The 26151-nt window shown below is 34.2% G+C and overlaps 1 protein-coding gene across 2 annotated transcripts in view; it reads right to left on the bottom strand.

Moving 5' to 3' along the window:
- The window catches only part of KLHL1 (kelch like family member 1), a 372807-nt gene that overhangs the window by 85825 nt on the left and 260831 nt on the right, over positions 1–26151 (bottom strand). For both annotated transcript variants that reach the window (XM_065895878.1, XM_065895879.1), the window contains one exon: positions 13163–13349. In XM_065895878.1, coding sequence (XP_065751950.1) covers positions 13163–13349 — 187 coding nt within the window. The remainder of the gene's footprint in view (positions 1–13162; positions 13350–26151) is intronic.

Here is a 26151-nt window from a genome sequence, read left to right as displayed (position 1 = left end):
TAGAAATATTTAATCCCAGAAAAATAAGATTTTTATATTTCATATCTAAAAGTTGCTTTTTTCATATGGATAATTTTTCTTTGAGGAAATAATATACACATAAAAGTTAAATTTTAAAAAATGAGTATTTTAGAGCATATTTAATTTTTTCAATTACTTTCTTTTGTATTTCTTAAAATAATAAAATAAGGTTTATTTACCTGTCCTGAGATTTTTTCTTTATCCTGTACACTAGAGAACTAGTTCCAAACTTCAGTAAAATTATAAATAAAAATCACATATTAAGAATTAAAAGTATGTCAGAATTTTATGCTGATATTTAAAAAAGTCACTTTGAGCACATCTCATCATTAATAGGTTAAAGGTGAGAAAAAAGCGTAGAAGAAAGAACACCAATTTTGGAATTACACAGATCCCTAGATTTAAAGTCTACCTTAATTTTAACTACTTACTAAAAGGTAAAAATAAGTTTCTTAACCTCTGTCAAAATCAGAATGATCAAGAATATACTCTCAACCTAAATTTGCTGTAAAATGTAAATGAAATTTTGTATATAATGGGCTTGGAAGTTAGTAAAGTACATGTTATTGGGAGTGGGGGACAAGATGGCAGAATGGGAAGATCCTGGACTCCCCTCCTTCCACAGACACACCAAAATTACAACAACACATACAGCAACTATTTCTGAGAATGACCTGAAAACTATCAGAAAAGATTTTCCACAACTAAAGGTAAAAAGAGGAAGCCACATTGAGATGGTCAGGAAGGGTGCAGATGCAGTCTGCCTGGGACCCACGCCCCCAACCCTGGAAACCAGGGGCAGGAATGATATCACATTTGTGGTGGTCCTCCCTGAGAAACAAAGGCTCGAAACCCTACATGAATCTCCTGAACCCTGGGGACTTGCACTGGGAAGACAAGTTCCCACAATGTTAGATTTTGAAAACAAGCAAGCTTATGTCCAGGAGAGGCAGAGGGATATAGGAAACCAAAATTTGCTCTTAAAGGTGCATGCAAAACTCACTTGCTCTGAGACCCAACACAGAAAAAAGCACCTAAGTCATACTGAGGAGATTTATTGATTAATTTTAAAGTGTGTTTCTGAGGGACTGGGAGCTGTTAGAACTTTCTCTGGGTATAGAGGAACTGGCAAGGGCCAGTCATTTTTGTTTGTTTGTTTTTCCATCATCCTCTACCTAGCTGACCCTGTGCTGGTAGTGTCATTTCTGACTCTCCCCACGTGACTTACTTGCACAATTCAACCCACCCCAGGCTCACCTGTGGACCTGATAAAAGCAGTGCTTCTCCAAAGTGGCCACCTACCAGACCCAACAACCACTTTCAGCTGGCAGCAGAGACCATCCAAAGCAGCTCCTTTCACCACCAGTCCTGGCAGGCACACTTGATTGGCAGTACAGCCTATCCAAGTTGGCTCTCCACCCTGACAGACTTGGCAGATGCTCTTGACCAGCACTGATATTCCTCTGAAGGTGATCTCACACCAGGAGCCAGTCACACACAACAGAGTGCATGCAACATTTGTGGCTAGGCCTTTCAGCCAGATGCATGGCAGGCCAGTCCCACACACTAGGTATATCCACAGCAATCACAGCCCAACCACAACATGAGGGCACATGCAGCCCACACAGGAGAAAATCCTGGGTCACCTGGTTCTGGCAACCAGGCAGGACAGTGCTACTGGGTCTGATAGGACACCTCTACTCAAAGCCTTTCTTTCAAGACCAAGAAATATAGCTGATCTACCTAGTGCATAAGAACAAACATAAAGAGTTAGGAAAAATGAGACAAAGGAATATGTTGCAAATGAAAAAACAAGGCAAAGCCTCAGAAAGAAAAAATAGCTAAATAAAATGGAGATAAACAATCTTCCAGGAAAAAGGGTTCAAAGTAATGGTCATAAAAATGTTCACTGAGCTCAGGAAAAGATGAAGGAACACAGTGAGAACTTCAATAAAGAGATAAAAATATTAAAAAAAACTATACTAGAGGGAGTCAACAGCAGATTAGATGTTGCAGAAGAATGGATCAGTGATCTGAAAGACAGGCTAGTGTAAAAGACCCAATCAGAATAGTAAAAAGAAAAAAGAAACCAAAAGATGAGGATCGTTTAAGGGAACTCTGAGACAACACCAAGCATACTAACATTAGCATTATAAGCTTCCCAGAAGAAGAGAGAGAAAAAGGGACAGAAAAACTATTAGAAGAAATAATGGTGAAAACATCCCTAAACTGGTGCAAGAAACAGACATCCAAGTCCAGGAAGCACAGAAAGTCCCACAGATGAACCTATACCATGACAAAATTACATAATCATCTCAATAGATGCAGAAAAAGCGTTTGACAAAATTCAACATTCATTTAAGATACAAATACTCTCAACAAAGTGAGTGTAAAGGGAACATACCTCAACATAATAAAAGTTATATATGACAATCCCACAGAAGCATCATACTCAATGGTGAAAAGCGGAAAGTATTTCCTCTAAGATCAGGAACAAGATAAGGATGCCCACTCTTTCCAGTTCTATTCAAAATATTATTGAAAGTCCTAGCCAAAACAGTCACACAAGAAAAAAGAAATAAAAGACATTCAAATTGAAAGGAAGTAAAACTGTCACTGTTTACAGATGACATGGTACTATATTTAGAAAATCCTAAAGACTCCACCAAAAATATTAGAGCTAATGAATTCAGTGAAGTAGCAAGATATAAAATTAAAGTACAGAGATATGTAGTGTTTTCATACACTAATAATGTTCTATCAGAAAGATAAATGAAGAAAACAATGTCATTACAACAGAATCAAAAGAATAAAATACCTAGAAAAATTTAAGCTAAAAGGTGAAAGATCTGTACTATGAAATCTATAAGACACTCATGAAATTGAAGACAATACAAAAAAATTGAAAGATATAATGTGCTCATGAATTGGAATAAGTAATATTGTTAAAATGTCCATACTACCCAAAGCAATCTATGGATTCAACGAAATCCTTACCAAAATACCAATGGCGTTTTTTCACAGAACTAGAACAAATAATCCTAAAGTTTGTAGGGAATCACAAAAGACCCAAATAGCCAAAATAATCCTGAGAAAGAAGAAAAAGACTGGAGGTATTATGCTCCCTGATTTCAAAGTATACTACAAAGTTATAGTCATCAAAACAACATGGCAGTGGCATAAAAACAGAAATATAGATCAATGGAACTGGATAGACAGCTCAGATATAAACCTACACTTATATGCTCAATTAGTCTATGACAAAGTAAACAAGAATATACCATGGGGAAAAGACAGCTTCTTCAATAAATGTCTTGGGAAACTGGGCAGCCATATGCAAAAGAATCAAACTGGATCATTTTCTTACACCATATACAAAAATAAACTCAAAATGTATTACAGACTGAAGTGTGAAACCTGAAACCATAAAATCCTAGAAGAAAATGTGAGCAGTATGCTTTTTGACATCAATCTTAGCAATATTTTTTTTTTTTATGTCTCCTCAGGCAAGGGAAACAACAGTAAAAATAAACAAAAAGGACCACGTCAAAGTGAAAAGCTTTTGCACAGGGAAGGAATCTATCAACAAAACAGAAAGACAACCTACTGAATGAGAGATGATACTCGAAAATGATATATTCAATAAGGAGTTAAAATCCAAACTACATGAATCCAAATCATAGAATTCAATATCAAAACACAGCCTGGGCTTCCCTCGTGACGCAGTGATTGAGAGTTTGCCTGCCGTTGCAGGGGACAAGGGTTCGTGCCCCAGTCTGGGAAGATCCCACAAGCCATGGAGCGGCTGGGCCCATGAGCCATGGCTGCTGAGCCTGCACGTCCAGAGCCTGTGCTCCCCAACAGGAGAGGCCACAACAGTAAGAGGCCCACGTACTGCAAAAAACAAACAAACAAAAAAAACCACACAGCCTGATTAAATAATGTGCGGAGGACCTGAACAGACGTTTTTCCAAAGAAAACATATGAATGACCAGAAAACAATGCTCAATATCACTAATCATCAGGGAAATGCAAATGAAACTCATGAGATTTTGAGATCTTACACCTGTCAGAATGGCTATCATCTAAAATACAACAAGTAACACATATTGGTGAGGATGTGGAGAAAAGGGAACCCTTGTATACTGTGTTGAGGAATGTAAATTGGTGCAGCTACTATGAAAAACAATATGGAGTTTCCTCAAAAAATTAAAAATAGAACTTCCATATTACTCGGCAATTTCACTTCTTGGTATTTACCTGAGGAAAATAAAAACACGAAATCAAAAAGATATATGCATCCCTATGTTCATTGCAGCATTATTTACAATAGCCAAGATATGGAAACAACTTAAGTGTCCACAGGTAGATGAATGACTAAAGAAAATGTGGTATACATATACAACCAAATAATACTCATCCATAAAAAAATGAAACCTTGCCATTTCAAAAGCATTGATGAATCTAGAGGATAACATGCTAAGTGAAGTAAGTCAGACAGAGAAAGACAAATATTCACTTATATGTTTACTCTAAGGAAAAAATCAAATAAACAAACAAAACAAAAACAGGCTCATAGATACAGAGAACAAATAGCTGGTTGCCAGAGGGGAGGGAAGTGGAGGGTTGGGCAACATAGATGAGAAGAATTAAAAGGAAAAAACTTCAAGGTAAAATAAACATCACAGGGATGTAATATACTATATAAGGAATTTAGTCAATAATACTAGAATAATATTGTATGGTTATATATGGTTACTAGAGTTAACTGCTGTCATCATTTCATAATGTGTTTAAATGTGAAATCACTATGTTGTACACCTGAAATTAATATAATATTGTACGTCAACTATACTTCAATCAAAATATGTATATAAATCATTGATGAAATAATTGTATCATTCCCAAATGATCAGTTACTAAGGATAAATAACAGATTCACAATAATTCTTTTTTCTTGAGGGGTACTTCTGGGAAAATTATTCAGGTAATGGCAATCTTTTGTTTACAGTTTCCCTTTAAAATCTTCCAAAGATTATAAATAAAGGAGAACTTCATAGTTATACAAAGTTTATATTGATAAATAGTATATACACACACATACATGTGATTTTTCATTTTGGATATTTACTAAAATTAGCTAAATAGGTTGTAATTTAAGTATGGCAGATATTTACTGAAAGCCTACTCTAAATAACAATGCTTTCTGATGTTAAGAATGTAAAGTTCCTGTCTCCAAGTTGCTTATAATTTAGAAAAGGGAATTAATCTATTATATTAGAACAAATATGCTCATGAATTTATACTTGTAGTTCTGAATATTTGTTAACCATGCCTCAGATCCAAGATATGTATTGATTTCTATTTAAGCTCAGGCATGAATTTGAATTGTATTTGCTATGGGAAGAATATGTAAGGATTCAATCAAATTGTTAGTGAGTCATCATCTACATTGTAATCAGAACTGCTCTAACTTATTACATGATATAATATAATACTTTGAGGTAGAATTATTATCTTCATTTTAGAGATGTGGAAGTTACATGTGAATAGAGTATTACCAAATTTGTGAATATTCAAACACTGTCAAACCATGGAAACATCAATGATATACTTTATAAATATGTAAAAAGTGGGGAAATATCAAGTTTGCTAATAGTTTAATTCTAAACAAAATCCATACTCTCCAAAAAGTATAGGGCATAAAACAAGTAAAATAATCTATGGAGGAAAAAATCAGGATACAAAAGAAAAAGGAGGCTTCTGCTTGATAGAGAATGGAAGACACTCCAAAGTGCCCTGTAATTAAAATACCAGTAAATCTGGGCAAATTGCAGCAATAACATTAATTTTTTGCATTGCTGGACGTGAAAGTAAGAAAAAACTCCAAGAAAAAAACTTCAGCCAAATAGCTGAAGAACAGTGAGGTGAAACCTGGGATAGAGTTTGCTACCCGAGTACAAAAGACAGCATTTCCTTGGAGTGGATGTCTACACCTACGGTAAGATCTAGAGCATCTACTTTGGGCCTAACATGAGGTGGGAGAATGATCCAGAGACTTTGCATTAAGCCTGGAGCATTGAAGAGGGCTGATAAAGCTGTATGTCACTGGTGGCCCTGGTTCTTTGTTACAGCTGACTTATGCTTGCTAGAGGAAAGTGTGAAAAGATTTTAATGTAAAATAGAACCCAAAAATATGAAATAGATAATCTCATGCATGCTCTCTGAGGGAGATAACACAAGAACCGAGAGACTGATTTCCCACAAATACCTGATTTAAAGACCAAAATTTACCAATGACCATCTGCCAAGAATCTCTCCCCATCCTCAAGCCAATAAACTAACATCTTGGACTCTGGCTGTAGTCTGCCCTCTTTGCATTCCTTGCCCATAAATACAGCCTGCCCCAAGCCCTCAGTGGACCAGCCCGTAGCTTGCTAGAGATTGCATCTCCAGAATTGCAATTCCTCTGCTATTCCAGAACCAACTCAATTTCTGGTGTCAGAAACAACAAACAATAGACTTAGACTCTCAAGCTTTTAGATGTTGGAGTTATTAGCTACAGAATATAAAATAAACCTGTGAAATATTTAAAGAAATAATAGATTAAATTTTTCAAAAAGCATGTAAGATGAGAACATCAATAACATTATCATATATATCTCAAAAAAATTTGAAGAGAAGTTTCATAAGTGGACAACGTTAAAATTGCAAATTTGCAGAGGCCTCTGCTGTTAAATGTGGATTAGCTTGTATCAAATAAGCTATCTCCATAAGAATAACTATAAAGTGATAGTCTTAGAATACAAAATTTAGCTGTTTAAAGACATTAGAGATTAAAAAAAAAAGATATCAAACACTTAGGAGGACAAATCCCAGATAGAAGGGATGAGAATTGAAATGAGGCCAACATCCTTTGCCATTTTCCCCTTGGGAAATGGCTGATTCACAGGCAGCACTAGGCTGAGAGTCCTTGAAGTACTTGTTGGCCCAGGCTTGTTGGTAGCCTTATGCAGCTGGGGAGACACTAACTGTAGTTCAGGGCAACCAAGGTAGTCAGGAGTTTAGACTCAGAAAAAAGAATGACAAGGCATTATTGCTTGTCTTCTGGGCACTTGCTAATTTGTAAGACGTATACAAGGAGAGACAGAAATCCAGGCAGAAAATGGAAGCTAAGATGCTAAAAAATTAGAACTGGTTCTTCTGAGGTGAAAATAAAATGACATTCAGGGCCCAGTAAAGACCAATGGCCTTGGTATACATACAGAAAGCAAACAAGAAGTACGGCGACCCTCACAGATACTACATCTTAGCCTCAAATTATCTAATGCTTGTTTTGAAGAAGGTGTTTTGCTCTTACTTAAGTGTCTGTCAAAAGGAAAGTTATTTCTGAGAGAATTTAAGGTTGTCCATAGCCTCTATATATTCTCATACACAGTATTCATCATTCTCTCCAAAATTGCCAGGTATGCTATGCTACATACTAGATGTTTACAGCAAACTTGTAAAATATTTAAATTATTCCTTATAAAATAGACAAAATGAGAAAAAACACCTCAGAAGCTATTCCTATTGAACTTTATGCCAAATACTGTAGGCAATTAGTTCAAAAAACTGAAATAAAATATGTAATAATTAGAAAAATAGCAAACTAATATGTCACTCTTCAGCGGTATATTTGATGATTAAATACATAAAAATTGAAATTACAAAAATATTCAATTTCATTACTAAAAGGAGAAATATAAATATAATGACAAGAACATGGGGTTCATTATATTATTTTTTCTACTATTATGCTAAAATTTTTTGATAATAAAAAGGTTTTTTAGACAGAAAATTTGTTGATAAGGCCCTAAAAATGGCACTATTTCCATAATTTAGTGCTACTATAAATTCTTAAAAACTTTCAAGAAAGAAATCAGTTCATATGTCACAAAAGCTTTACCTTCCCATCCAGTAATTTTTCAGCCAGTTATCTGTATAAATACTCAAAGCTTAGGAAAAACTCTTAACATATGCAGATACTAGTGATGGTGTTATTTATAGAAAATAAAATGGATTATTCCACCAAAGTGTTTGATAATAGGATTAAGCTCAAGTAAACTGTGGCATTTTTCATGTGAATAAGAATTAGTAAGGTACTTGAAATGATGTATTTAAAAAATTTAATGAAATATAAATTTACACATATAATATAATTAATAAATAAAAGCAACAAAATAATAATTCTTAGGTATGTTAATAAATCTAAATATGCCTATATTTAGATACCAGAGTGAGAGTGATGAAGACAATTGCAAATAGGTAATCTCTGTATAAATGTAGATATAGAGTTATGTCTGTATACAAACATGTATATACACACACACACACACACACACACACACACACATGCACATTTACAGAGAAATTTGGAAAAGAAAATATGCCACTCTGTTAACAATGGTAACAATGATTATATTTAAGTTATAAGCTCACAGTTGGTTTTCCTTTTCTTATCTATACTACTGTATATTTACAAGGTTTTCAATATATGTTCATAATTAGAATGAAATAAAATGAATCTTCAAAAAATACAATTTCTATGAGTACAAAACCAAATTATTTTTATTTGCATGGAATTTTCTAATAATCAACCAACATCAGAAAATAAATTCAATAGAGACTTTTTGATACAAATATTTTCCAGTAACCAATAGCACCAAATTTTATTTCATAGCTTACATGAATCATACATTAGTGTGAGACATTTCAAGCACTTGAGAATAAGCAATTAGTGTTTTACTTTTAACTCAACTTCTAAAGGATTTATGATGATTCCTATGTGATTTGTAATAAAATTCTTACCAAAATGAAATCATATTTATTGGTACAATTTACTGCATTGTTTTAAATCTGCATTTGATTTCAGTTGAAAACATTTAAAAAATTTGTTCTCCTAATAAAAATAGTTTTTAAAAATTCATTGACTTTTTCCATATTTAATTTTATGTCCCCTTATTTTTCATTCATAGTAGAACATTAATAAATATATTAATCATTTTAACTGGCCTTAAATATGCTATAAATTACTACATTGTTAAAAACTTATTTTTCAGTATTTTCCAGTATGGCAGCAAATTAAATCATACTTTCTAAGAGATACTGCTAACTTCATTTATGACTTGATTCTTTTCTCTCATACAATTCATGTGATTCCCAACTCTTGAATGTTGTTTGTATTGGTATAAAAGGCATTTACTCTACATAATGCTAATCATATAAATGCCACTGATATGAATATCTTGTTGTCCTATCTTCTTCCCTATGTCACATTACTATTATGTCATAGAACCACTATAGTCCATGCCTCCAAAGTTCCTAGATGGCTTGGTCTTAGTCCATAATGTGATAAGGAAAGTCAGCCCAGGTTGCTGCTGAGTTCTCTGATTGTCTCTTTGGCACTGAACAAACATGTTGGAGTGCTGTGTATTAGTTTAGCCTCTTTACATTTAATCACTGTAATTGTTACAGAAACACAATACAGTATTGAGAAAAGATAAATTAGACTAGAGATTTTAAGTGACATTCGTGGATTTGAACAGGCATCTCTCTGATCGCAAAGACTACTTTCTTCACTCGGAACATCACCTGCTTTCTATGATGTCTAGATTTCAATTCAGAATCTATCATGCTTATCCTTTCCCTGAAATCTGCTGTGTCTTTCCTCTACTACCATGTGGCTTTCATTTCTTCACTGGCTATATTTCAGCCATAAAGGATTTATCTCCATTTTTAAAGATGTCACACTTCTTTAGCTGTAAACCCTCACATTTTATTTAGCTCTAGTCTGGAATTCACCACCACATCTACTCTGCTGCTCCAGTAATATGCTAAACTAATGCCTAATAATTCTTTAGATTTCAACTAAAAGCAGCAACAACAACAAACACTTTCTCTGTACTTCTCTACTCTTCTAGACTAGACTAGGTTGGTTCCCAAGCATTATACTGATTGCACTCGCAAGTCCATTCCTGTAACACTCATTTTATTCACAAATATTTTGTTTACTATTTGCTTTCCTAGAGTAACTTGGAAGCTTTCTGAGGTAGGAGTAATATTCATAATGTTCACAAGTTCTTAACACAGAGCCGGCACAAAATAGATGTGCAAAAAGTGCATCATTATAGGATGCACGTATGTGTGGATATAAGAAGAAAGGAGGGGAAAGGAGAGAAAAATGCTCTGAATTTTCTTAATATTTACAGAAAATCTGCAAGAGTTGTACTCATAGTTTATCAATCCCATAAAATATCATACGAACCCCAGTAACTGTGGAGCTGAAGAGGAATTCAATAAAATGTTTATATAGCCTTATGAGGCACAATATGAATATGTAAATAATTCCAAAAAGCACACTAAATATTGCATATCATTGTATTGTATTGTAACATACTGTATTATATTGTATTGCATTATTTTTCAAATTAGTCATGCAAGGTAAATTCCAATGTTTTGCTATATTTTTTCTTTTGATTTCCCTGCCTCTTTTTACATTTTAATTTTCCTCATTACCTTTAAAGAAAAGAAAACACAATTTTAAGATAGAATCTTAATGCCTATTTAGAGATAGCACAAGTTAATAATGTGTAGAAAACAGCTTTTAAGCAGTAAAAGCACAATGCAAATACAAGGGATTAACTTGAAAATGTCCTAGTTGTTCTTTAAATCTCTTGAAACTGGTAAAGTTTCTGCTGCAGCAGGAAAAGTAAGTTCTCTGAGGTTTGGTAATGTCAGATTTTTATCTAAGTTATGGGATATATTTAATGTCCAATTCCTAGAGGGCTGAGGATATGGTAAGAATTCCTAAAATTTCCTTCAATTTTTTTTCTATTTTATTGCTGATTTAATCAGGAATATCTTTTTAAATCCCTTGTTTTGTCACACGCTTTTAATCTTCTGGACTACTGGATAAGTGGAACAATAGCTAAATAATTAGTAGTGTTCAATTATAAAATGAAAGATTCAGAATCCCTAAGAAAGTTCAATTTCTTAAGAATTTCTTCAGTCTCAAAAGACTGCTGTGTAAAATTAGACAAATTCAAATGCTGACAAAGAGCTTAACCCCCCCATACTCGTATTCCTTTATGCTATAGTAATTGTATTTAAAGTCGTTAAATTTAAAAATTTAAATTAGTCATGTCTTTTGGCTCTTCATAGCATAGTGATTTTTATACTAATGTTAATTTATTGTTTATTGCTCAGCCCTAGTTACTGGCTGGCCTGATTTCATCAATGTTCTTTCTTTACTTTTTCAATGATATGTGCATATTTACAAATGGAATTTATCTTATACAGGCATTCATTCTGTATAATGCAGTGTTCTTGAAAAGTAAATGTCATTCATTAGACCTTAAAATTTGATAAACATATATAGCATCATTGTCCTTTTATTGATATTTACTTTTATAGGTAAAAGGAACTTATTAAGATGTTACAATAGGGCTTCCCTGGTGGTGCAGTGGTTGAGAGTCTGCCCGCCGATTCAGGGGACACGGGTTCGTGCCCCAGTCCCGGAGGATCCCACATGCCATGGAGCGGCTGGGCCTGTGAGCCATGGCCGCTGGACCTGAGCGTCTGGCGCCTGTGTTCCGCAACGGGAGAGGCCGCAACAGTGAGAGGCCCACGTACCGCAAAAATGTTACAATAAAGTTTGCATGCTTCTGCTCCAAGAGATGGCAAATTATATCACGTGCTGTGTGTTATTTAGTATTTATTACTCTCATAAGGACTACATGGATACAGGTTAATAGATTTGTTTTCTAAGCTTGAAAAACATTTTTGGGGACATTTCAATATAATTTCTGGCTATTTTTGAGAGAGATTTGTATCTAAGATATTTTGTTTCACCACTTTATACAAGAGGGTGTTAAGCACTATATCATTTGGGGGGGAAATTTTTGACTTGGTCTCTTAAATAATAACATTAAAGAAGGAGCTAGAAGTGGAGAGAGACAGGGAAGGAGGGAGATTGATGCCATTTCCTTAGTTTTTAAAGTGTCAAGTCATTTACCCTTTTTAACTAATAGTTAAGCTCTTGAATATATATGTTAATATTTTAATGCTCGTTTAGTGTGATAATCACTAGAAATCCATAGTCCAGCGAATAGGAGTAAAACTTCAAAAAATTAAACTAGTGAAAATCATTTTATAGCCACAGATATCTTCTTGGCAAATAAAAAATGGGAAATGTGTGTTGTTCTCTATTACCTAATTGTTTCCCTTTGCCTCCTATTTTGTGATCTCACTTCACAGTAGTTGAGGTAAGTTCTGTTGCTTCCTCCTGATTCTTTAACAACAGAGTTCCTTTAACAGAGCTTGAATTATGTGGTCATACTCTATGTTTGCCAGCTGTATTTTGTACATGTATAATAAATGTATTATGGATAATTATGTCACCTATTAGACACAAACATAGGACACTTACATTATTTGTCTTGTGTACTTGTTCAGGAAAATTAAGACACATAAGAAAGGCTAAAGAGAACAAACATTCATGGAGATTTTCCCACTAATTATAGAAAAGTAAGAACAAAACCTTCGAATATATGTATTTGGTCTTAAACAAATCATTCACTTCCTTGTAAGAGTAAAATTGGTAAAAAAAAAAAAAGTTAAATTTGTAAATGATACCTGTCATAGTCAGTACACCCATTTATAATTGTCTACTTCTTTGTCTGGCTTCTCTATGAGATCCTAAACCCCTCAAAAGCAGAGACTCGCTTCTTCATAATATTACTCTCAGCAAGCATGTGGCTGGTAGATTACATTTCCTTTACTTGGAATAGAAATACATGTTTCAATATATCCAACAAATTATTTGGCCCTAGGTACTTTTAATCTTTTTTTTCATTTCATATGAAGTCTTGTACATAATGCATGAGATAAATCATTTAAAGATGAGTAAGAAGCAGAAGCAGCAACTACAGATTGAAAGAATGAAAAACTGAGAGGTGTCTTAACTTTTCCCTAAATCTTAAATCTTAATGAATAAACCTGTGATTCTGTGAAGTTTGTTGGTATTACACAGGTTACAACCATAAAATCACATCATGGTGTGATACAGTGTGTGTATCACTAAAGATCTAGAACTAAATACCTTTGTTGTTATCCATTCCTCCCACTGCATACAGAGTTCCAACTGTAGATTTTCTAGGTTTAGTTCTTGGACTTTGCATTAAAGTTCTTCTTTCTGGCAATAGATGGTATTTCATTGCTTCTAGAATCAGCTTTTGACATTCCAGATCATTCTTAAATAATGTATGGTTTTCTAGGTCAGCCAATATCTGTGAATAATGCACAATCACTGTTAATAATGATTTTTATAGAGATGAGCATAAGCTATCAAATGAAAAGTAGAAGATTAGTACTTATGATATTACCCCTATATTCAGAGGGATGCAAAATATAATAAGAATTAATTACACTGACAAATAAATATGAGTAAAATGCATGGCTTCCAAGAGAAACAGAATGGATATTATTTTTGATTCCATATTATTTATTATAATTTTGCCACACAGAGTATAAAGGTACTTCTAAAGATCACATTTTCAATTCCCTTTCCTTTTTAAGAAAGCTGTTCACAAGTCAAATATAGTTGCCTATTTGGCCATAAACATGTCTGGTGAAGTAAATTAAAAACTAAAGTTCAACAAATTAAGTCCTAATAAGCCTATCATAAATATTCACATATTTACTTTAAGATGTTCCAAGTATAGTTTAAATCCCTTTCAAACTGAAAAAAATCTCAATAAAAATAAAAATTTATGCTTGTAACATCTTTTTAATTATGCAAGCAGTTGAAAAGCTGTATATCAGGCAAAGTAATAGCTTCCAGCCATGAAACTAAAAAAAAAAAAAAAATTACCAAAAATGCAGCACCTGAGGGAATAATAGAGTGAGACCAGAGTTTTAAGTTCTATTATGTCTTCCTTTTACTACAGAAGGTTATCATCTCCATAAATTATTTTCTGTACATTTCTTTGAATGTAATCAAAGTATCTTTAATTTTTCTCTTTCTCTGTCCCTCTTTAGATTTTCTTTTTCCTTGACTGTTTCAGTATCACATTCTCTTCTTTTGTTTATGAATCCTGTTTTACTTCAAGTGAGTTAAATCTGTCATATGGATTTACAAAATTAATAAGTAGAAAATTTAACATTGACTCACTGACCTTTCCTTCTACATTGATAAGACACTGTACCACATTGGTACACAAATTTATTGAGTGAATAAATTAATAAATGATAGCAGCATATAATTAATTGATGTTAACACTATAATTTGAATCTTAATTAAATAAAGTTATTTAACCATTGTAATACATAAATTATTGGTGGAGATGTCAGAAAGAATATAAAAACACATAAGATACTCATATATATAAGAGGTGGGAAAGATAACAGAATGGCTCTGAGGCTGAATAAGGAGTGTAACAGAATTACCAGATACTTTGGAATATAGAAGGGAAGATGTTTAGTTAAAGTCTTGCTTATGCTTCTCTTCTTATATATTAAAACTTTAGTTGCCTTCCTACCCATTTCTTTCTTTTTTAAGGGACTACTATTTTACTTGTAAGATATTAATGAATAGAAACCTTAATGAAATAGAGTTGGGGCCTCAGAGGGAAAGCTCTCATACTCTGAGACAATAGTAGAGCCCAACAAAAAGAAGAAAGACTCCCCTTCTTTCATGGCAAGGACTCAACCCATGAAAAGCCAGGAACGAACTCATTCGTTTGCTTAAGGGAACTATTATAGTTTTTAAAATCCAGTAAGATGATATATACATTGATGATAAAGCTGAAGCTAAAAACATTGATTTTATCATCTTTTTGAATAGCTAAATATTTATAGATTTCTAAACACTCATACAATGTATATAAGGACTATTTCAAAATGTTTACGGATAATATACAATTATAAAGAAATGTATGGAATCCTGTAAAAATAAAGTATCAGAGCAGAGTCAACTCTGAGTGCCTAGGTTTAAAATACTTTCAAGTAATAATTTCTAAAAGGAAATGAATTTCTCAATGTTGATAGATGTATGCATAAAAATATATTACATATTATTTATTTTAAAGTATATCCTAGAACTTGAAAAAGAATACATACATATATATTTATAACTGAATCACTTTGCTGTATACCTGAAACTAACACAACATTGCTAATCAGTTATACTCCAATTTAAAATAAAAATTTAAAAAAGATGCAAATTCAAAAAAAGAAAAAAGAAAAAGAACTCCTTAGACCTAGAAGTTAGATCTCAGAATCCCTAGACCTCACTGCATGTGTGGCAGTCCACTTGGTCTTGAGTAAGGCTTGTCTTAAGTTTCAAACTCTCCATTTATGGGCAAACACCTGCTCTCCAGGCCTCTTCAAAGCCCACCTGGGCCTCACATGTCTGCACGTATTATAAATTGTTAAGAAACAGAGAAGAAGCCAACAGATCACAAACTTTTACATAGAGAGGTCAGCAGAAGGATCAACCATTAGAAGGACAGTGAAGTTGGTTTTGAATGAGTATAAAGCATCTCTGCTTCATTCTCTCTCCAACTATCCAAACCACACTTCCTGGGGCTTATGAGTAAGGTGGGCTGGCACTCCTCCCCTGGGCCCCTTCATCCCTTCAGGAGGCTGCCAAGTTTTCTCTGGCAGGAACCACACCCACCAACTTCTCCCTGTTTAGTATCTCCCTTCCGCCATCCCCAAATGTCAACTGTCTAATCTGATAAACAGTTTCTAAATGTGAGAATGCCTTACTCAGGAAACACATGGTTTATTTAACTCAAGCCTTCTGAAGACAGTGGCCCTGTTTTTCTTGTTTCTCCCCATAAAAATCAGCTCATAGCAAGCCAAAAAAAAAAAAAAAAAAAAAAAAAGATCTGGAAGATATAAAATTAAAACTTGTACTTTATTTCTGTAAAATGACAGATATTCTGTACTTAAATGATATTTTCCATTTTATTAACAAATAATTTTGTAAAATTTCTTAACTTTAGTGTACCCAATCATTTGAAAAAGTTATTTATTTTGAAAAAAATTGAATTCTTCATAATCTCTGTACTTATTACTGTGTGTTTTCAAACTATTACTTGTAACTATTTCTCACTTATGAGTACTATATGACTTGTGTCTGTATTTCATCTCCTCTGACACTTTTTATGATTATTCCATCCCAAATTCAGGCACAAGTTTGGAATAATAAGATGGTTAAGCTGTCCTTTAAACTTGGACTATCTTTAGATTTTCTGCAATGATCCAAGATTAACAGAAAATTTTTCTCCTCACTATACAATGGAAGTTAGTTTTGTTTTTTACATTCTTAAATTTTTGAATAAAATTAAACTACTGCAACAGTTCCTCTGCTTGTTCCACTTAGAAAAAATATCAATATGTTTTAATAATTGTATACTACTTTGAAACATAGTCATGTTTATGTACAAGAATTTGTACAGTAATTATCTATAAATCAGATTTTATTCTTAGGATATTATATACCAATACCCTTTCCAGTCAAAGATAATTATAGTACAGCTTAGTTTACAAGAAAAATGTCCTTGGAAGTTTGTCAATATCTTCACTGTTAGATATGTTCTTACGCTTGGGATAAAAATTGACTATGTCCCTATGAGTTAATTGTGCATTAAACCTCAAGAAAAGATCTCACTATGTGCAAAATAATGTTTCAGAATATTTTGTCATGTAGAAAATATGTCAGAAATAAGAATATCCTTAGACTTAATATGAAGGACAGCATAGGGTGTATTAACGATTAAGACTGTAAAATTCTAGGAAGTTGATCCATCCGAGGATCAGCAGTCACTTTGCAAATATGATCCATCTCTCTAAAACATTGGTAGTTTATCTTTGTGAGTAAATAATGACCATCAAGTTGTAGGGTAAACCTATAGTGGCAGAAGAGAACTGGGTCAATAAACATATATGCAAATCTTGTGTATGATATTCAGAAATGACTAACATAAAAAACTAGAATAATATATCCCTTAATAGCTAGAATACTCAATAGTAACTTTTTTAGTTCCAGTTGCCAGAAATGTTATAAATTTTTAATTAGAATAAAGATGTTCTTTGAAATTGTTTATGTTAAACATTATTACTTTATTTTTGTACATTCTTCTTAAACTTTACTGGCTTTATCACTAACTTCACTTTAATTAGGAAAAAATGAAAAGAAATACAATTACTTAAACAATATTTCTTTCAAATGACCATTACATTTGTTATTAAAATACAAATAATTTTGATTGTTAATGGTTTGAGGAGTTGAACCACATATTAGCAAAATAAAAACACTTAATGTGGAGGACCTTCAAGATGGCAGAGCAGTAAGATATGGAGATCAAATTCCTCACCACAAATATATTAAAAATGCATCTTTATGTGGAACAATTCCTACAGAACACCTACTAAACGCTGGCAAAAGACCTCAGACTTCCCAAAAGGCAAGAAACTCCTCACATACCTGGGTAGGGAAAAAGAAAAAACAGAGAAAAAAGAATAGGGATGGTACCTGCATCTCTGAGAGGGAGCTGTGAAGGAGGAAAATTTTCCACACACCAGGAAGCCCCTTCACTGGTGGAGATGGGGGTTTGGGCAGGGGGCGGTGCTTCGGACTGACGGAGGAGAGTGCAGCAACAGGGATGCAGAGGACAAAGTGGAGAGAGTCCCACAAAGAGGATCAGTGCCAACCAGAACTCACCATCCTGAGAAGTTTGTCTGCTCACCTGCTGGAGTGGGTGGGGGCTGGGAGCTGAGGCTCAGGATTTGGAGGTCAGATCCAAGGGAGAGGACTAGTGTTGGCTGCGTGAAGACAGTCTGAAGGGGGCTAGTGGGCCACAGCTAGCCGGGAGGGAGTCTGGGAAAAAGTCTGGAACTGCCTAAGAGGCAAGAGACCATTGTTTCAGGGTGCACGAGGAGAGGAGATTCAGAGCACTGCCTAAACGAGCTCCAGAGATGGGTGCAAGCCACAGCTATCAGCATGGACACCAGAGACAGGCATGAAACGTTAAGGCTGCTGTTGCAGCCACCAAGAAGCCTGTGTGCAAGTACAGGTCACCATCCACACCGCCCCACCCAGGAGCCTGTGCAGCCCACCACTGCCAGGGTCCTGTGATGTATGGACAATATCCCCAAGAGGACACATGGCACACCTCAGGCTGGTGTAACATCATGCCGGTCTCTGCTGCGCAGGCTTACCCCACATTCCATACCACTCCCGCACCCTGGCCTGAGTGAGCCAGAGCCCCCTAATCAGCTGCTCCTTTAACCCTCCTCCTGTCTGGGCAAAGAATAGATGCCAGAGGGCAACCCACATTTAGAAGAGAGCCAAATCCAAAGCTGAACTCCAGGATCTGTGTGAACAAAGAAGAGAAAGGGAACTTACGCCCAGCAGCCTCAGGAGGAGTGGATTAAATCTCCAAAATCAACTTGATGTACCCGAATCTGTGGAATACCTGAATAGACAATGAATCATCCTAAAATTGAGGTGGTGGACTTTGGGAGCAACTGTGAACTGTAGACAAAATAGACTTTAAAATAAAGATCATTACAAGAGACAAAGAAGGGCACTACATAATGATCAAGGGATCAATCCAAGAAGAAGATATAACAATTGTAAATATTTATGCACCCAACATAGCAGCATCTCAATACATAAGGCAAATGCTAACAGCCATAAAAGGGGAAATCGACAGTAACACAATCATAGTAGGGGAGTTTAACACCCCACTTTCACCAATGGACAGATCATCCAAAATGAAAATACATAAGCTTTAAACGATACATTAAGCAAGATGGACTTAATTGAAATTTATAGGACATTCCATTCAAAAACAACAGAACACACATTCTTCTCTAGTGCTCATGGAATGTTCTCCAGGAAACATCATACCTTGGGCCACAAATTAAACCTTGGTTAATTTAAGAAAATTGAAATTGTATCAAGTATCTTTTCTGACCACAGTGCTATGAGACAAGATAACAGTAACAGGGAAAAATCTATAAAAAAATACAAACACATGGAGTCTAAACAATATACTACTAAATAGCCAAGAGATTGTTGAAGAAATTAAAGAGGAAATCAAAGAATACCTAGAAACAAATGACAGTGAAAACACGATGACCTAAAACCTATGAGATGCAGCAAAAACAATTCTAAGAGGGAAGTTTATAGCAATACAATCCTACCTCAAGAAATAAGAATAATCTCAAATAAAAACCCTAACTCTATACCTAAGGCAGTCAGAGAAAGAAGAACAAAAAAACCCTCAAAGTTACCAGATGAAAAGAAATCATAAAGATCAGATCAGAAATAAATGAAAAAGAAATGAAGGAAACAATAGCACAGATCAATAAAACTAAAAGTTGGTTCTGTGAGAAGATAAACAAAATTGCTAAACCATTAGTCACACTCATCAAGAAAAAAAGGAAGAAGACTCAAATCAATAGAAATGGAAATGAAAAAAGAGAAGTAACAACTGACATGCAAAAATACAAAGGATCATGAGAGATTACTATAAGCAACTATATGCCAAAAAAATGGACAACCTGGAAGAAATGGACAAATTCTTAGAAAAGCGCAACCTTCCAAGACTGAACCAGGAAGAAATAGAAAATTAGAACAGACCAATCACAAGGAACAAAATTGAAACTGTGATTAAAACTCCTCCAACAAACAAAACCCCAGGACCAGATGGCTTCACAGGAGAATTCTATCATTTAGAGAAGAAGTAATACTTATCCTTCTCAAACGATTCCAAAATATAGCAGAGGAAGGAACACTCCCATATTCATTCTACAAGGCCACCATCACCCTGATATCAACACCAGACAAAGATGTCAAAAACAAAGAAAGCTACCGGCCAACATCACAGATGAACATAGATGGAAATATCCTCAACAAAATACTGGCAAACAGAATCCAACAGCACATTAAAAGGCGCATACACCATGATCAAATGGGGTTTATCCCAGGAGTGCAAGGATTCTTCAATATACTCAAATCAATCAATGTGATACTTTATATTAACAAATTGAATGGTAAAAACCAGATGATAATCTCAATAGATGCAGAAAAAGCTTTTGACAAAATTCAGCACCCATTTATGAAAAGAACTCTCCAGAAAGTAGGCATAGAGAGAACTAACCTCAACATGATAAAGGCCACATATGTCAAACGCACAGCCAACATCATTCTCAGTGGTGAGAAACTGAAACCATTCCCACTAAGATCAGGAACAAAACAAGGTTGCCCACTCTTACGACTATTATTTAGCATAGTTTTGGATGTTATAGCCACAGTAATCAGAGGAGAAAAAGAAATAAAAGGAATCCAAATCAGAAAAGAAGAATTAAAACTGTCACTGTTTGCAGATGACATGATACTATATATAGAGAATCCTAAAGATGTTACCAGAAAACTGCTAGAGCTAATCAATGAATTTCGTAGAGTAGCAGGATACAAAATTAATGCACAGAAATCTGTTGCATTCCTATACACTAATAATGAAAAATCTGAAAGAGAAATTAAGGAAACACTCCTATTTACCACTGCAACAAAAAGAATAATATACCTAGGAATAAACCTACCTAAGGAGACAAAAGACCTGAATGCAGAAAACTATAAAACACTGAGGAAGGAATTAAAGATGATACAAACAGAGAGAGAGAGATATACCATGTTCTTGGGTTGGAAGAATAAGCATTTTGGAAATGACTATACTACCCAAAACTATCTACAGATTCAATTCAATCCCTGTCAAACTACCAATGACATTTTTCACAGAACCAGAACTAAATATTTCACAATATCTATGGACACACAAAAGACCCTGAATAGCCAAAGCAGTCTTGAGAAAGAAAAATGGAGCTGGAGGAATCAGACACCCTGACTTCAGATTATACTACAAAGCTATAGTAATCAAGACAGTATGGTAGTGGCACAAAAACAGAAATATAGATCAATGGAACAGGATAGAAAGCACAGAGATAAACCCATGCACATATAGTCACCTTATCTTTGATAAAGGAGGCAAGAATATACAGTGGAGAAAAGACAGCCTCTTCAATAAGTGGTGCTGGGAAAACTGGACAGCTACATGTAAAAGAATGAAATTAGAACACTCCACTCCCTATGACCAGGCACAAATATTAACTCAAAATGGATTAAAGACCTAAATGTAAGACCAGACTCTATAAAACTCTTAGAGGAAAACATAGGCAGAACACTCTATGACCTACATCACAACAAGATCCTTTTTGACCCACCTCCTAGAGAAATGGAAATTAAAAAAAAAAAAAAAATGAAAAATGAGACCTAATGAAACTTCAAGTCTTTTGCACAGCAACGGAAACCATTAACAAGGTGAAAAGACAACCCTCAGATTGGGAGAAAATATTTGCAAATGAAGCAAATGACAAACGATTAATCTCCAAAATATACAAGCAGCTCATGCAGCTCAATATCAAAATAACAAACAACCAATCCAAAAATTGGCAGAAGACCTAAATAGACATTTTTCCCAAGAAGATTCACAGATTGCCAACAAACACTTGAAAGGATGCTCAACATCACTAATCATTAGAGAAATGCAAATCAAAACTACAATGGGGTATCACCTCACACCGGAGAATGGTCATCATGGAAAATCTACAAACAATAAATGTTGGAGAGGGTGTGGAGAAAAGGGAACCCTCTTGCACCTTTGGTGGGAATGTAAATTGATACAGCCACTATGGAGAACAATATGAAAGTTTCTTAAAAAACTAAAAATAGAACCACCTTATGACCCAGCTATTCCACTACTGGGCATATACCCTGAGAAAACCATAATTCAAAGGGTCATGTACCACAATGTTCATGGAAGCTCTATTTACAATAACCAGGACAAGGAAGCAACCTAAATGTCCATCGACAGGTGAATGGATTAAGAAGATGTGGCACATATATACAATAGAATATTACATTACCATAAAAAGAAATGAAATGGAGATATTTGTAGTAAGGTGGATGGTCCTGGAGTCTGTCATACAGAGTGAAGTAAGTCAGAAAGAGAAAAACAAATACTGTATGCTAACACATATATATGGAACCTAGAAAAAAAATGGTTCTGAAGAACCTATGGGCAGAACAGGAATAAAGACACAGATGTAGAGAATGGACTTGATGCGGGGAGGGGGAAATTTAAGTTGCGATGAAGTGAGAGAGTGGCATGAACATATATACACTACGAAATATAAAGTAGATAGGTAGTGGGAAGCAGCCACATAGCACAGGGAAATCAACTCGGAGCTTTGTGACCACCTAGAGGGGTGGGATAGGGAGGGTGGGAGGGAGATACAAGAGGGAGGGGATATGGGGATATATGTATATGTATAGTTGATTCACTTTGTTATAAAGCAGAAACTAACACACCATTGTAAAGAAATTATACTCCAATAAAGATGTTAAAAATATATTTAATGTTTTTTTAATCCTGTGTGCTTACACCTAGACACTACTCAAACTTCATTTTCCAAGAATATTTATATGAATTTATTTCAAATGCTTGCTATAAATTGGAAATTATGATTCTGAAAATATTGCTTCATTAAAATAAAATGTACTATTCAAGTATCCAGATTTTGCATTGGTTTTCCAACCTCCAAATAAGAAAACATTCAAATAATTGTCTCCTTTCTCTATAATTACCTTAATGTGTCAAAGACAATACCCTCTTGGCTAGAATCTGTCATGATTCTCTGCAGCAACTTGGATGTATAAATACTACCTTAAATTGTAACACTGTAACATTTCTCTTATAAGTAAACAAAAACAAATGCACAAATTTGTCCTGCACAACCTACTCTTATTACAAAGAGGGCACACAACTCTAATTTTGCAGTAAGAGTCAAAAAATATCTACATTATATATAATGTTAGTGGCTGAGAAGAAAATAAACTATATTCTAAGGTATTCCTTAAGTAAGAGTAATATTGCCTGAATGAAGACATAATCTGAAAGGCATGGTAACTAACAGATCTGTACAAAGCATTGCAAACACATCTTTCTGTACCTTTAATCTGGTTAAAGTGTCCATTGGAAAATGGAATGCAATATTGAATAAACAGTTAAAGAAAGTTGTGTAAACTTATTATGGACCAAAGAATGCATTGAGTCTTCTAAGACTATATCCTTGGGCAATCAAAGTTATGAAAACATTCTCACATTCATAAGAGAGTGACAAAATTTCATATACCTCATATTATTTCATAATATTTGAAACTGTTATTTTGCTATTGGCTGTTGTGCTAAAATAATCGACTCACAGAATTTGAATCTATAAAACAAAATTGTTTACTATTAGAAGTGACAGTCCTTAGAAAAGAAGTGACAGTTTCATACATAGACTTTCAAGTTTTCTGCTTGAAAAAATAAATAAGATGAATATTATCATATACTGTAAACACCAGGAAAAGTGATTTTCTACTTCAATGTCTTATAAATAGGGGATACAAATAAAATATTTTCAGTTGTTTTTATTAAGCAGTTTCTAAGACATTCTACAGGGAAACAATGACTTAGTCACACTGAGGGTGACCTTGAAACTTGAGCCTATTTAACAGTCAGTGGAGGTGCTGGTCAAAGTTATGACAGAACTTTGTGGCAACACAATAAATAAACTCATAGGTAGGGCTGTCCCACTTCTCAAGGGAAAACATAAGTTGTCTTATGCCTAGGGAGGTTTTCTATATATTTCCACCTTTTCTGATAGACTTTCAAAGACTATAGAGAGGGAATTGGACAATTATGCTCAAAAGTTTGCCATGTAAGTTAGTTGGTTCACCGATTTTTTGTAGTCCTTCATCAGTTATTATTTCAGTATCTGCTTGCAACTGGAATGGTCTAAGCTTATGCAACATTAAGTAGCTCAACCGTGGCCAGAACATCTGTCTGCAGCCTGAAAAATACTCATCTATATGAATAGATAGGCCTGCATCTTACCCCTAAAATCCCATTAACATCAGTTGAAAAGAATTTTGACAAATAGAATCATGAAATTTTAAGAAACTGAAATATCTTCTTGTTGTTTTTGCTGGCATAATGACGATTCTGGCTAAAGTGTGTGAGGATATTATTTTTATTTTTAAATACATGAGAAAAGTAGACAAACAGAGCTTTTTATGTTCTCTTTCAGCCCTATCATGTCAAAAGGGAAACACAAATTACTGACATGATAAAGCTTACATCTGATACATATGAATGATACAGCAGAAAGATTCCTTCTCCAGTTATTTGGAAGAAACCATCTATGAAGTGAGAGGCAGGTTCATTAATTTTATTCTGAATACAGAAATATTTGACTGCCTTAAGAAGAAAAATAATTGGCTAAGCTGACGGTACAAATAGAGAAGAATAATGACATAATCAAAACAAGTAGAGCTCATAATATTAACTCAAATGACAGTTCTTATTACCGATAAGTGAAATGGGTTTCATGAATTTATAATTTATGATTAACTTATATTTATTTAATATGGGTTTGGAGTTCTGTAGGTGGTTTGAAAGCTCAGAATTTCTAATACTGAAATAAATGATCCTGTGCCCTGCATGAACATCACCTCCAACCTGACAAGTTTTATTGCATCCTAAGTAGGCTCTGGACCTTGCATGCATGCATGGATTCATTTAGCAAATATTTAGTTAGCACCTATTTTGTACTGGGTGCTATAATAGATCCTGGATACCTGCAATCTCTCTTACCACTAATCTATTCTACTCAAACCCACCCTCCTCTCCACCTCTTAGAACACCTTCATTAATTTACTTTGTCTAGGTTATATTCAAAACCATGCATTATTTCCTTATTGTTTGCATGACATTATTCAACAGCCTCAGACTAGCACGCCATAAATTCTATAACTTCATTTTAGCTATTCAGTCACTTTCCCCAATACCTTAGTGCACATTATTCTGTATTTCATAATTTAGCTCTTCTGATCTCTTTCCTCTCATCTGAACAGATTATGCCTTTAAAGAAAGTGATATTCATAATGCCTTTCCCTCTGGGGCTTCAATTAAAATATGACCCAGTCTTCAGAGTCCAGTTTAAGTCCTATTATCAATACTTCCAGGAGGACTTACCTATTACTCAGGCCACAGTTGGCATAATTTGTTTTTATTGGTCATATCAGACTTTAATCAATTGCCATCTGTATAGTCACTTAAGGGATTCATAGTCATGCTAAGTCATAAACTTATAGGAAATCAGGGAACATGTCTGGCACTTCTTGAAAACAACTAAGAGGGTCTCCTAGGAATTGTTTAATAACTATTTAAGTTATTGATCATTTACTATGATTAGAATATCTATTAATTTATTTTAAATAATATATTCAGTATTGAAATTTGAAAATATACAATGTATAGGCAGAAATATATTCAATATCACATCCCAACTTATATAAATTAAAAATATTCACAAATATTTATGGTGCTTCAAAATTATCTTTGCTTAACAACCAACCAAATATCTGTATTTCTAAATGATTTATCTCAGGCCCAGCTGATGGTTTGCTAATTTTTAGTCATGGTCAATAGCAAAATTCCATTACACAGATAATTTGGGATCTTGGACATTATGGTAAGGTGATTTTGACTCTTAACTAAGAAGCATTAAACTTGAATGTTCCACTGACAATTCAAATTCACATATTTAAATCTGAACTTTCCCATTATCACTCTCCTTTCTGTATTGGCTTAAGCCTTCTACTTTTTATTGGTTGTTTAAGGTATTTCTTTACCTGTACTTCTATTATAAGATATTTCTGTTTAAGCTGATTCAAAATATTTTGGAAAATATGGTATCAATAAATAATTATTCCTCAAATTTGTCTTCCTTTCTGAAATACTGATCCATTGAAAATTCTATTTAGCAAAGTTTCTTATCTTTTCAGTCAACTCTACATCCAAAGCGTCAACAAATATTATTATTATAATATTGCCTAAGACTCTTCCATTCCACTATTCCCTTTCCTTTCCAAAAGTCACTTCTCTGGTTGACAGCCTTATTAGCTCTTTT

Source organism: Phocoena phocoena, chromosome 18 (assembly GCF_963924675.1).
Source record: "Phocoena phocoena chromosome 18, mPhoPho1.1, whole genome shotgun sequence".
NCBI lineage: Eukaryota > Metazoa > Chordata > Mammalia > Artiodactyla > Phocoenidae > Phocoena > Phocoena phocoena.
This window is presented reverse-complemented; position numbering and strand designations above follow the sequence as displayed.